Source organism: Pan paniscus, chromosome 6, assembly GCF_029289425.2.
Source record: "Pan paniscus chromosome 6, NHGRI_mPanPan1-v2.0_pri, whole genome shotgun sequence".
Classification (NCBI taxonomy): domain Eukaryota; kingdom Metazoa; phylum Chordata; class Mammalia; order Primates; family Hominidae; genus Pan; species Pan paniscus.
Genome location: NC_073255.2, coordinates 110,226,531 through 110,241,547, shown reverse-complemented (window position 1 = coordinate 110,241,547; position 15,017 = coordinate 110,226,531). Strand labels below are relative to the sequence as shown.

The 15,017-nt window shown below is 35.9% G+C and overlaps 1 protein-coding gene across 2 annotated transcripts in view; it reads right to left on the bottom strand.

The window, feature by feature from the left end:
- ANKIB1 (ankyrin repeat and IBR domain containing 1) overlaps positions 1-15,017 on the bottom strand; it is a 155,424-nt gene that overhangs the window by 45,690 nt on the left and 94,717 nt on the right. For both annotated transcript variants that reach the window (XM_003809739.5, XM_008962038.5), the window contains exons 6-9: positions 12,857-13,065; positions 11,044-11,132; positions 5,004-5,148; positions 3,466-3,632 (exon numbers count right to left, since the gene is read on the bottom strand). In XM_003809739.5, the coding sequence (XP_003809787.1) occupies positions 3,466-3,632; positions 5,004-5,148; positions 11,044-11,132; positions 12,857-13,065 (610 nt within the window). The remainder of the gene's footprint in view (positions 1-3,465; positions 3,633-5,003; positions 5,149-11,043; positions 11,133-12,856; positions 13,066-15,017) is intronic.

Genomic DNA, 15,017 nt, shown 5'->3' with positions numbered 1-15,017 from the left:
CACTTTCAGACTTTTCTCCAAACTTGAAAAGTCTGTACATTGTACTCTGATCCACTGGAAACTTAAGTGGACTAGAAACCTGATACTGTGGTTTCTCAAGTTGTACATCACTATGATTCAAAAATTTGTTCCTTTTAAAGACTTTTTTGCACAGTTTCAGTAAATAAATGCTCAACCGCTAGGTAATATAAACTCTACCTTATTATTACTATTTCTATTATTATTATTATTATTATTATGAGACGGAGTCTCGCTCCGTTGCCTGGGCTGGAGTGCAGTGGCTTGATCTCGGCTCACTGCAACTTCTGCCTCCCAGGTTCAAGCGATTCTCCTGCCTCAGCCTCCCGAATATCTGGAACTACAGGAGCATGCCACCACGCCTGGCTAATTTTTTGTATTTTTAGTAGAGACAGGGTTTCACTGTGTTACCCAGGATGGTCTCGATCTCCTGACCTCATGATCCCCCTGCCTTGGCCTCCCAAAGTGTTGGGATTACAGGCATGAGCCACCACACCTGGCACCATATTATTATTTAGAATATTTCCTGCCAATCAATTTCAGTGAATAAAATATGTTTGACTGTCTATGTGTTTAGAAGAGAAATTCCAAATAAGGTTTTCAGTTTTCAATTCACACTGGTGATTAAAAGGGACCAGAGTAAAAAGAGAGGAAAGAAATGGCCACCATACCACCTTAAGTTTGGTGGCCAAGAAGTATTTCTGACAACAAATCTGTGAAGAGTTGTCTCAGAGAAGAGAGACACTTTGTGTCAGTTCAGAAGACAGAGAAGTTACACAGTAGCATATTTTACTTAATTAAAAAGAAAAAAAAAGAGGAAAAGTCATTGGTTTAAGTCAGAACCCATCTAAGTTTTGAATATTGTCTTGAGATAATTTTTCCCAGATCACACAAATTGTAATTATAAAGGCTAAGGGGAGAAACCATGCTAGCTTCAGTTACAAAGGGCATGGAACTTTGTGAACAGGTAGAGAAGGGTATCCTGTGGTGGGAAGGGGAATGCCTGTTAATACTACTTGTCTCCCAACAACGAATATATTTAGTTATATCTATGCAGATATCTCCTGGGTATGGCTCAACTGTTTCTGTCATATATAGTTCTTGAAAAGAAGAAATTATTATTGTCGTTTGTTGTGGTTTTTGTAGTCATCTTTAGAAAATTACTTCTGAGCTTTTGAAGAAGGAGAAGCAAAACCAGAATCATTTGCGTTTAATTTGTGAAGATCTCTCTTGTAAAGCATCTTTTTGCGTGAACAGATTTTGCTTCTCATTGAAATAAGAGATAAGAGCAACAGAAAGCATACGACAATTTCTACTTAGATTTTAAAATTATAGACAAAACTTTTATACTATATGAATAAGGGTATAAAGCTAAGAATGCAAAAAAACAGGAACTGTAAATTAATGCCTAGAGACATGAAGTAGGCAATGCAAAAAAAATCCATCCTATAACTTAATAAATATCAAAACTGAAAGACAAAAGATTAAGCTGAAGAACTTAAATCTGAGTTTGTCCTTCACTAAAACTTATTTTTATTTCATTTAAGTCTCTTCCTCTCTGGTGCTATGCCCAAAAAGTGATGATTTTGTTAGGTTCTCTACTACCCTAATGAATAGGGGAAAGAGTAAATAATTACCAAGTGTGACCTTAGTCCATGTGGCCATTCACATGGACTCACATGTGAGTTTATCCCTTGAACTGGGATAAAACTCAAAGTAGGGCCCGTGATCTTGGTATATAGTCTCCAATGCATCTTGAGTATAACCAGCCTGATATTTTGGGGTATGAGAAAAAGTAAGCTGATGTATTTCTCCAAATGTTATTCTAGAAATTTACAGTTTATAGCATCGTCTATGTTTATAGACATATATACATAGTTTATAGAGTCTGACCTATATTGGTAGGTTTTTTCCATTAGCTTTCTTATCTTCAGTCAAACCAAACTTATTATTACTTGCAGCATACAAAGAGAATGGGGACAAACTCAAGAAATTAAAAGCTAAACTACACTGAAAACTGGTAAAAGCTAGATCACAGAAACCACAGTGCTTAAGAAGACAATGCCAATCAAAGTTTCTTCTTTTCCCTTCAAAACTTAATTTTTCTCTGATCTCTGCAAAAGCTAATCTTTTTATCTTTTAGACATTTTCCTAATTTATGTTTTCCTTCTTCATAGCTTCTCCAACTAATCCTCTAAATCAGCCTTTTTCAACCAGGATTCCAGTTTTGTGGGCCATGAAGTCTCTGTCTCAGCTGCTCAATTCTGCTGTCATAGCCCAAAAGCAGGCACAGACAATACATAAAGTGACATGAAATGGTGTGGCAATGTTCCAGCAAAATGTTATGTTTAATAATAAGTATAGACAATAGTTTGCTGATCCTTGACTTAGAGTCAGGGGTTTGCAGTTCAATAAATACTTTTAACTAATGATGATGGCGAAGGTAAGAAGTAGACCAGGGTAGGGATAGTTCCATAACTATACCTTCCTACTATATAGCAGTGATACACTTAGTTTCTGGTTTCTGATAAGCATAAAAGTAAAGACTAGAATTTCATATCCACCTAAGTGTATCCATGCATATGTGCTAATTCTGGAAATGAGCAAAAAACAGAATAAATACTGTAGCTTTTTTTTTTATCAATTACTTAAAACAGTTAACTGAATCTTCTATGAATAAGTAGAGTGCTGATGGCTGACACATATATAGTCAAAAGAGTATTCAGAGTTACATATCCTTTCCAATACTGATTTATCATCAGTTTGTACTTATTGAGTACTATCAGGCACTAGAAACTAAGCAAAACACAAGAAACAACGAGCCTGCAGTCATTGATTCCTGACTAGAACTGTTCATTAGCATCTCCTGGGAAATTTTTAATTTTCTTTTTTTAGAGCCCCACTCAAAAACCTACTAAATCAAAATCTTACTTGTTAGGGCCCAAGATAAAATTTTGTAAAAGGGACCTTGGTAATTTTGGGAGCTCCTGGTGAAGAATCACTGCTAGAGGCTTATATTTTTAATGAAACGTTAAACTCTAAACATTTTCTAATCTATGGTCAGCAATTTGGTATTATAGTTTAGGCACATGGGCTTTAAAATCAAACAGCTGGGTTCTAATCCCATTTCTGCCAATTCCTAGCTGTATACCCCTGGGGAACTTCTCTGTGCCTGAGTTTGCTTATCTGTAAAATGGGCATAATAACATCAACTCAACTCAGCATTGTTGGGAGAATTCAATATGTAAAAAATAGCTGGTGTAGTGCCTGGCACACACTAAGCACACAACAAATATGAACTATTACTACTTCTTACACATTTCTTAAATTAAGAAGAATACTATCAAGTATACTACAATTTAAAGGCCTGACTCAAGGTGCAAAGTCTCTTTAATAACTATTGGAAAGAAAGGTGATTAGGCTGATTCCAACTTGTCTTATACTAACCAGCAGAAGAGGTGTCCTTTTCCACAATCAACAGCAGGAGCTCTCAGCAATGGGAAGCTGAGTGTATCAGATCCAGATGTATTTGACCCTTGTTTCGTTAGTCTTACTGCTCTGTCACAGCCTGGAGTAGGACACCATTTAATGGCAGGATTATTTTCAACAAAGGCCTGTTTAAACAGCAATAACAAAACACAAAAGAAAATATTTTAATGCTAAATTCTAATACAGAGTGTACCTCTATGGTAATTTACTATAAAGCAAAGAAGAAAAAGAGTGAAATAAAATGCATGGAGTTGTCAGTCTCAAGAAATTTAAATAGTACTGCAAAGTACTGAAAAAATTATTAAGGGGAAAGTGGCAATTAACTTAGTAACAAAATTATTTTTAAAATTTATGTTTTCTTTAATCTAAAAACCATGTAAATGATGATAAAGCAAAAATGTAATTGTTTGCACAGAAAATATGTAATTTTAAAATGTTTTCTCATACAATGTGTCACTTTTTGATGAATATAATTCTTAAGTAGAAACATGCATGTAGCTGTATTAGAACAGTAAATTTCTAAATGGTACCCAAATAATACATAATAATCAATATTATACTTTCTATGTTAAAGAGGGGGGCTGGGCACAGTGGCTCACGCCTGTAATCCTAGCACTTTGGGAGGCTGAGGCAGGTGGATCACCTAAGGTTGGGAGTTGGAGAAGAGCTTGGCCAACATGGAGAAACTCCATCTCTACTAAAAATACAAAAATTAGCCGGGAGTGGTAGTGGGCGCCCGTAATCCCAGCTACTCATAAGGCTGAGGCACAAGAAAGGCTTGAACCTTGGACGCAGAGGTTGCAGTGAGCGGAGACCACACTACTGCACTCCAGCCTGGGAGACAGAATGAGACTCCGTCTCAAAAAAAAAAAAAAAAAAAAAAAAGTAGGACTTGTCTTTTAAAAGTTCACATATTAGACTCAGTAAAATCTGCACAAAGCAGTTAAAATGTAACTTTTAAATCACACACGCAAAAGAAAGTAACTTGCCCACACTTACAACTTCTGAAAAAGAATGAAGACAAAAAAAGATGAAATAAACATTATAATTCATTATATAAACCTATTACTTGGAATAAAAATGATAATAAACTTCCAAGTTGGAAATCTTTATTTCCAAATATTTTATTTAGAAGCATGAAAGATAATGTCTTTTGGAAAACTTAAAGTAGGTAAAATCTAATTTGAACATTATCTTGATCAATCAGTTATTAAAGTGCAACGGGCAAATTAATAAAAAGTTCTGATAAATAGTTTTATTTTAAATTTTGTAAATTACCAGTACTTTAGCCTTTCCCCTTTCCTCTTATTGTTACAAAATAACGCTTTAGCTTCAAACTTTATCACCATTCCTTTAAGCAACTTTTCTGATAAAGTGTTTCTAACAAAAGAGCCATTATTTTTTCAAAAATAAAACAAAAAGAAAAAATAATGTTATAAAGGTTTAATAAAATCAAAATTATGGAAATTGGACAGATAATTGGCAGTATACCTTACCTTAATATCAAACTGTAGGTATCGTTTGTCCATCTCCTTTGAAACTACACTTTCTATGATATCCACAGGTACAAGTTGGAAGCAATCATATGCAGGGCAAAAAATGTTGTGAGCTTCACCTTCTTGAATTTTCAGATTCAAAAACCTATTAAAATGGATCAATGCACATCAAACGAGCAAGGATATTAAGTTGTGCATACATTCTAAGAATTTTCCTCTTTCCTTTTTTTTTTAGAGACAGGGTCTCATTCCATCACTCAGGTTGGAGTGCAGTGGCACGATCACAGATCACTGTAGCCTCATACTCTTGGGCTGAAGCAATCCTCTCACCTCAGTCTTCTGAGTAGCTAGGCCTACAGCTATATGCTGCTATGCTGGGCTAATTTTTAAATTTTTGCTAGCGATGGGTCTTGCTATGTTGTCCAGACTGGTCTCGAACCCCTGGTCTCAAGCGATTCTCCTGCCTTGGCCTCCCAAAGCCCTGGGGTTATACGCATGAACTACTGTGCCTGGCCAATTTTCCTTTATGCTGAACTTTTTGTCAGAGTGTAATTAAAATAATACCAATAAAAGTGTGAAACAGCAATTGTAATGCACATTATCTGTTAAGGCATTCATTTTATATATCAATATATATGCATACACATATATACATACACTCGTATGTTTCATATTTTATGTTTCTATTTTGCTTTACCCTCTCTAAAAATCTGAAACAATCTGAAAAAGTATTTTTATTTAAAATTAAAAATTCAGAAATGAGTGGCTCAGAAAGGTCATATTCAATTCTCAATATGCTACAGCTTTAAAGAAAAGGGGGCAATGGTATAGAAATGAGCCATAGATAATTCAAGATATTTTGGGATGGCATTAAAATATAGCATAGTTTTTTGAAGAATAGGTTTATAGGTTTTCTTTTTATATTTCACTTAGATGAATATTAAAATAAGTTTTATTTCCTACTTAGGTATACTTGAGTAGTGAGGAAAAAATGCCCTGTAAAAAAGTATCAAGAATCTAGCCCAAGGTTAGATTAAAAGCAGGGTTCTTTTTTTTCTTTCCTTTGCTTTCTTTTTTTTTTTTTTTAAGATGGGGTCTCTCTTTGCCTAGGTTGGTCTCAAACTCCTGGGATTAAGTGATCCTCCCACCTCAGCCTCCTGAGTGAGTAGCTGGGATTACACGCATGTACTACCATGTCCAGCTAAAAACAGGGTTCTGAGTTAGAAAATTCCAGATCTGCCACCAATAAGGCATATGATCTTAAGCAATTTATTTAACTGCTCTAAGCCTCAGTTTCACCATATGTAAAATGGAGATAATAATATGAACTTCCCAGGGTTGTTAAACAGATTATATATGTGAAAAATCTACATGGTGCATGACATAGAGTAAGAATTCATAAATTTTAGCAAGGATTATTATTGTTATTATTATTTAGTACTGCCCTTAGAAAAGCAAGAAACAAACTTTTGAAGTACAGATTACTGTATATTGAATTTAACACTTAAATCTAGAGAAAATAAATGGAAAACCAGGCAATTAAATCTAACTGCTTAGTCCTCACCATCAACATTTTGATTATTTCACTAACTATAGTATCTTTTTTCTTTAGTTCTCTCATTCTCTTAATTCCACTGCACTTAACAACAACAACAACAGCAACAACAACCTTACTGAGACCTTGGCAGGCCCGTTCCCTTTGCTCCATCTTCTCTTTCATATCCTCGTCTGGGCAATTCATAGAAAAGAGAATCCCCAACAGTCAGTTCTCTCACTCCAAGTGCTCTCTACCACACCTCAAACCTAGCAGTATCTTTAGTATTCTTTCCTTTCTTCCCACTCACTTCTGTGAAAGGGAGAGCTTTCTCTTTAAACCCCAGGCTAATCCTCAAATCCTCTGGCCAGCTCTGGGACTTGCACTATCCAATAATCTATCCTTTCTCTCTTTTACTTTCTAACGGCTCTTACCTTGGGCACAATAAACATGCTCAAGTTTTTCCCATTTTAAAAACCCTTACTAACCACATGACTCTCTTCCATTTTCTTTTTCTTTCACATCAAAGTTTCTTGACAAAATAGTTTATGATGATCTGTTATTCCTTCCTCAAGCCCATCTCATTCACTTCTCAATCTGTAGCATCTGGCTGCTATCACCTCTTCACTGGGCCACAATGACTACCCATTAGCCCAACTTATTAAAGAATTCAGTTTTTATCTTCCTTGATTTCTCTAGAGCATGAGACACTGTGAACATTTCCTTCTTTCAAATTCTCTTTGGCTTCCAGGAATTAACTTTTTTTTTCCCTTGGCATTCTTCAACCTCTGGTAGATCCTTATCCATTTTTTCACAAGTGCCATTTTCACTCCTGTGCTAAGCAGTGATATACAACGTATATAAGGTATATTGTGGCCTGGCGCGGTGGCTCACGCCTATAATCCTAGCGCTTTGGGAGGCCGAGGTAGGCGGATCACAAGGTCAGGGGTTCAAGACCAGCCTGACCAACGTGGTGAAACCTCATCTCTACTAAAAATACAAAAATTAGCTTGGCATGGTGCCGGGTGTCTGTAATCCCAGCTACTCAGGAGGTTGAGGCAGGAGAATCACTTGAACCCGGGAGGCAGAGGTCACAGTGAGCTGAGATGGTGCCACTGCACTCCTGCCTGGGTGACGGAGCGAGACTCCAACTCAAAAAAAAAAAAAAAAAAAAAGTCTTAAAGACTAAAAGTAGAGAACTGTTAACTGTAGAGTTCCTTTTTCACATAACAAGATTCTCCTCTTTTTAGCTATGAAGAGATTCCCTGGGAAGTTGTATAGTCCCTTGTCAAAGTTCACAGTTTGCTTAGACATAGTTACTACATGATGATGTTTTGAATTTTACATATTTTAAATATATCAGAGAAGATTTAATCATCTCTGGGGAATTAAATTACAGAACTGAGAAGACCTCATTGAAGACAGGATCAGTTCTGTTGGCCATATTATTATTTCTCATCAAGACACAATTTAATAAAAATTTATGAGCAGAACATGGAGTTGATAAGTGTCACTAAAAGAGAGAAATCTGGGGCAAACCTTACCTATATTTTTATCTTGCAGGTAAAATTCACAGATGATATCATAGGTAGGCTCTCTCTGCTTATTACAATGCTTAGGAATATGATAATAAGTAATATTTATTGAACGATTACTATATGCAAGATCCTGTTTTAAGCACTTTACATACGTTAAGAAATTTAAAAAACTGATGATAATCCTAGGAAGCACATACTATTATCACCACTTTATAGATTAGGAAACTGAGGAACAGGCAGGCTACCAATTACCTAAATCAACAACTAATAAATAGCAGAGTTGGAATTCACAGCCCAGTGACCTATTGTATCCAGAACTTGAGCTCTTATCCTCAATATTAGCAAAGAAATTCTGGTCTGGCTAGAAAATAATAATTTCTATCTAATCTGTCGGTTGATCGATCAATCAATTGACAGGGTCTTCTTCTGTTGCCCAGGCTGGAGTGCAGTGGTGTGATCATAGCTCACTGTAGTCTTGAACTCCTGAACCCCTGGGCTCAAGTGATCCTTCTGCCTCAGCTGCCCAAGTAGCTAGGACTACAGACATGTGCCACTATGCCTGGCTATTCCCTTTTATTTCAGCCCTTGGCATCGATACTTTAAAGCAGGGGGTGTCCAATGTTTTGGCTTTTCTGGGCCACACTGGAAGAAGAACTGTCTTGGGCTACACAAAAAATACACTAACAATAATGACAGCTGATGAGCTTAAAACAAAAATAGCAAAAAAAACAAAAAAACAAAAAAACAAAAAAAAACTCATAATGTTCTAAGAAAGTTTATGAATTTGTGTTGGGCCACATTCAAAGCTGTCCTGGGCCACATGCAGCCTGTGGGCCACAGTTGGATAAGCTTGCACTAAAGCATCTACCTGTACTAATAAAAAGTTTGGGAAGAATAAGATAGATTGAGGGGCTTTCAAACTATCTGAGGACCTTTAAAAATGCTTCCTTGGTTTTAGAAGTTTCTTTTTCTATGTGCCTATAAAAACACTGTGATAATTAAAAAATGATTTCATCAACACTTGAATCACCCAACATGGAACTTCTTTTATTGGTGCTTGATTTGACAAAATTGGAAGGGGTGGAAAGGAGAATCCTAGGTAGGCTAGAAGGTACTAAGGAAACCAATAATTAGATCTTTCAAATTTAAATCTTACCATACATTTCTTATGGCTAGTTTGTGATGAGTTTGGGAGATAGTTCCTGTGATACAAGTCAGGTGAGGAAGGTCAATGAAGCTCAAAAAAATTCAAGAAAATCCCCCGGGGGACTCAATTTTCATATACACACCAAGACCAACAGCTAACTTGGTAGAGCTCAGGTAGTACTTCCTAATTAAGTACAGTTAACAACTAAGATAAAGTTGTACCTGGGAAGTATTTTCTGCCTCCACAACTGTGTTAAGGATAGCTTTGGATTGTGAGCTCTGACCTTTGTCAATTAGTTTACCTGTAACAGCTATACTGATCTGATCCTATCTAAGTAGACTCTGAGTAGAATCTAGTCTATGTCTTAAAAGGAACAACCAGATATTCTGACTTAAAAAGCAGTATTTTTTTTCCCCCTCCAAATGAAATCTTGCCTCTTACTCCAATTTGGAAAACAGATAAAGAAATGTACTCAAAATCAAACCAGACACGTTGGGGGACTGAGGTGGGTGGATCACTTGAGGTCAGGAGTTCGAGACCAGATTGACCAACATGGCAAAACCCCATCTCTACTAAAAACACAAAAATTAGCAGAGCATGGTGGTGTGTGCCTATAGTCCCAGCTTACTGGGAAGGCGGAGGCAATGAGAATCGCTTGAACCCGGGAAGGAAGACGTTGCAGTGAGCCGAGATCACACCACTGCACTTCAGCCTGGGTGACAGAGTGAGACCCTGTCTCAAAAAAGAAAAAAAAAATCAGAATGACAGCTCAGCAGTTGTCTACAAATTGGGGGTGATAAAAGGAAGGCAGAAAGAGAAGAGTAGCAGGGATTCAATGGGAAATGAGGAAACCTGGGAATGACAGATTCTAAGGGTTGTGGTGATGGTTTCAAGCTTGTATATAGATATCAAAGCTTATCAAATTATTTATTTTAAATGTGTGGCTTTATGTATGTCAACTGTACCTCAACAAAGCTGTTTAAAAAGAAAAACTCAGAAAATCTGCTCAGGTTCTCGCTCTCTTACCCACATAGTATCTCTAGCTCCCTACACTTGCTAACTGATACTCTATTTAAAAAAAAAAAAAAAGGTTAAAAACTTCTGATTTCTAAGATTTTCTTAAATACCAATGACGTATCTCACTTAGGTCATCAAACAATAGCTTTGTGTGTCTCCAGAGATAACATGACATTACAGTGCTCATTATAGCAATCTTTGTTTAGAAACTTCTCTCGAAAAGTGCAACATGAGAGCAAAGTTAATGGATGGTGAAAAAGTATAAATCTTGAAAGGTAACGGGAAGGGTAAACAGAGATAAACACAAGAAGCAAAACAAATTTTCCATTGGTAAAATATACCCAACTATGTCTCGCTGAAACATTTAACTTTGCATTCACTAAAAAGAAATTTTAAACATCCATATTCTTAAAGATTTTCAAGGCAATTTGGTTGTCACAAAAAATTGAGACAGCACAAAACCAAATGCTTAAGATTCCTGGGATATAAGACAAACTGATTCTTGCCTGAAATTTACATTAGATGTAATATAAACTAAAATACTAAGAAAAATTATTTGTATACCTGCTTTGTTTCTAAAGGTACCTTACATTAAGCTAAATAGCATTAATTAAAATAGCTGGGGAAGACGTAAAAATAAAAACAAAAATATTTTTCCTTACTAGTAAAGTCTAAATTCATTTCTGTGTAACTCAGAAGTCAATATAAACAATTTGCATCATTAAATACTGAAAGCAAACAATTTTATTAACAAATCAGAGTGCTATCATGCAGTAAGAAATGCTAAGGTGCTCATATACTCACGACTCCCAACATCCTCTACAAAAGTCATGTCCACAGGGCATATCCACAGGGTCTTCAAATACAGAGATACTGCACATACAAATGTCACACTGGAGATGAAGAAGAACAATGATTTAAACAGAAATGTACTTCTGAAAGAGAACAATACATTTTGTTTACTTTTTTAAAAGGCAAAAATACTAGTACAGTAATTAAAAGTTTTTGAAAGTTACCTCTTTCAAAGTTTTAAGGACAGTTAGTGTGCCTTTCAGTAACAAATACCATGACTACCTCACTATAAATAAAAGTGGGATTTAAATGTTTTAATGCAAAAATCAAACCCTTAAATTCCAAATTTATGTATTAATCAGCAACTGTGCGTTTGGAAAACGAAGTACAAGAAACAAATCATTTGGGCCAACATCAAATTACATGTTGCAAAAAACCACTTAAGTATCATGCCCTTCACATTACACCTACCCTTCAAAATCTATGAAAACAGAGTAACTTTGTATTTTTAATGCAGCAACTCAAGATATCCACACTTTCCAGGGAGAGAACCCTGCTATAAAACTAAGTATTAGGCCGGGCGCGGTGGCTCACACCTGTAATCCCAGCACTTTGCGAGGCCGAGGTGGGCAGATCACTTGAGGTCAGGAGTTCAAGACCAGCCTGACCAACATGGTGAAACCCTGTCTCTACTAAAAATACAAAAATTAGCTGGGTGTGGTGGCGCATGTCTGTAATCCCAGCTACTCAGGAGGCTGAGGCAGGAGAATCACCTGAATCTGGGAGGCGGAGGTTGCAGGGAGCCGAGGTCATGCCATTACACTCCAGCCTCGGCAACAAGAGTGAAACTCCGTCTCAAAAAAACCAAAAACACAAAACAACAACAAAAAACCCACCTATGTATTAAAACTATGCCATTTTAATAGCAAAAGCTGCAATCACTTTTGCGCCTACCTAGTATCTTCTAAACAATAGCTCTCTAGAAGCAAAATTTATCACGTTACATATGCAAATTACAGGATTCTGTTTTCCAAAAAGGCACAGATAAAATGAGAAGCACTTTCATATTTATCACATATTTTGAGTGGCTGAGTCATTCAAGAAATATTAAAATCTCCTATAATAGCACACCAATGATATGCCAGTTAAAAATGCTGACAATGGCAGTACTGTTTCATAAAATAATAGAACACTTATTTTGGAAATGCATCTAGATAACAAACTCCAGAAGCTTTACTGAAACAAATACATAACTATCAATATATTGTAAATGCTTAAAAATTACCTTTCAAGAAATTATAAAAAATGTTTTTGTATTTTCGGTTTACAGTGCCCATCACAAACTTATCTTTTTATGTTTCAATATGATGTATATATGTGTGTATGTATTTTGAGATGGGGTCTGGCTATGTCGCCCAGGCTAGTCTTGAACTCCTGAGCTCAGGCAATCCACCCACCTTGGCCTCCCAAAGTGCTAGGATTATAGGCATGAGCTACTTACTGTGCCTGGCCTGTATTTAAATCATTAAGCAACTGAAGTTTTAAGGGAAAATAAAATAGATGGTTTCCCTAAACTGTTTTAAGTTCTCTGCTTGGAAATGAGGAAAGAAAACCTTTTTTTTTCAATCTATAATTCAGAGATCACAAAAACATTCTGTAATAATAAATATTTACTGAAGCATGGAAATAACCGAACCTTTCAAGAAAGGGATAGGATTCAATTACAAGAACACAACCAGACACTCCATGGAACAATATTAAATCATTTGAATGTTAAAAGACTATAAACAAAGCTATGAGAAGTACAGTGAATACCAAACCATACCAAACTGGTGTCTAAATCCCCAGGAGATAAGCTGATTTCATCTGGGGAGGTGACAGAAGAGCGCGTAGTCCTTGGAGTTCTTGGAGATGGGAGCGTGTCCCAGGCATTATACCCACTTGGTGGTGGGGTTGGCATTTGAACACCTGATCGTTGGCAGCAGTTCTCCGGGTTGGACATCCAAGCTTCAAGTAATTTCTCCCTGTCCCAGTCTTAAAGAAAAATGGAATGGATAGCTCTCAAAAAAGAAAATATGGTAATGTTATAAAAGCTATATAATAACAAAAATATGAGAATTACAAATTTTGGTCATCTAAAGAAAAAAGTATTTATATAAAAGTAGTAACTGCAAATGAATGTCTAGGTATGTTCTTGTTATTAGCGTTTTTACACAAAATTTAAGCTTTCATAATTGATCATGGCTTACAACCATGTCAAGATCTAGCAGTATGGTCAAAATTTCCAGTACTTTCTACTAACAATCAAAACAGGTCACTCACAAATCACTCTTGGAATTCACTACCTTTTCGCGGGCATAGGTTTAATTTAGCTTCTTTACTCTTTCCAAAAGTATATATAATTTTTTAACTGTCCTCACTGGCATCGAGTTGTAAAATGATTACATAGTTCACTATAGATATGTCAAAATGCAAATTACAGGTCCTAAAAATCATTTAATAAACAGCTTGAAAGCAGAAGAAACTTCCGAAGCAATTAGAGTTATAAATAAAGTTTTAGTGAATTAGGTATAAATTCTATATTAAGTGATCTTGAACCTGGCTTAACTAAAAAAAATTATCTTCCTACTGTGAACATTTTAAAAATTGCCAAGTAAAACATACTATAATGTCTAGAGCCATAAAAACCTAACCCTTTAAAAACAACAAACTAATACATTCAATTACTTTGCTAGGTGTTTTACATAATTTCATTTATTCCTCCCAGCAAACTTTTCAATTATTATTTAGGCGAAGAAATCAAGACTGAAGGAAGTTATATAACTTGTCCAAGCTCACACAGAGATTTGAAACCAATTTCTGTGATTCCAAAGCCTGTGTTCATCCCATGATCACACACTATTTCTGAGAAGACTAAAGGGTAAATTATTCACTGTAGGCACATTCTATAAAATTTTATAGCTTAAATACAAATAACTGGAAATTTTCTACACGAGGTTTTTTTTTTTTCAACTATATTAAGCCGATGTATTTGGCAGTTTAACAGGATAAATATGACTTTGACATGCAATGAAAATAGAAGGAGTATATTTCCAGGTAGGGAAAATAAACAAGTACGTATGTAAATATAGATGCTCCTTGACTTACGATGGGGTTAAGTCCTGATAAATCCACTGTAAACTGAAAATATGATAAGTTGAAAATGTGTGGTTAACTAGGAGCTATGGCTTACTACTGTCACCCAGCATCTCAAGAGTAGTATGGTTTCTACTGAATGCATATTGAGTTAGCACCATTATAAGTCAAAAAATTGTAAGTCAAACCATCCTAAGTCAGGGACTATCTGTGTATATACAGAGTTTTTCTGGTGATTATTTTACATAGGTAGAATATCATATAAACTTTATCTCCTTTTCCCACTTAATCAACTGGAAAATCTCTCCAAGTAAACTAGTTTAACATTATTTCCTTCTTCTTAATGACTACATATTAATCCACTGTGTGAAACAATTTGTGTATCATGATTTATTCAAATATCCCCCTACTTTGTTTACAGTTTTTTTTTTTTGCCACAACAATGAGGTTGCAATCTGCATCAGTGCAGTTATAAGTATATATTCATGTTTATATTGGTATTTCCTTGGTATAAATTCCCTGGAATGAGACTAATGAGTCTAAGGCCCATCGTGTTTTTAAAAGAAAATGCTAGATGGCTTTCCAAAAAGGTTATGACAAATTTTTTTTTTTTTTTTTTTTTTTTGAGACAGGGTCTCGCTTTGTCACCCAGGCTGGAGTGCAATGGCATGATCTTGGCTCACTGCAGCCTCTGCCTCCTGGGTTCAAGAGATTCTCGTGCCTCAGCCTCCCAAATAGCTGGGACTACAGGCATGTGCCACCACTCCAGGCTAAGTTTTATACATATTTTTTAGTAGAGACAGGGTTTCACCATGTTGCCCAGGCTGGTCTCAAACTCCCGACCTCAAGTG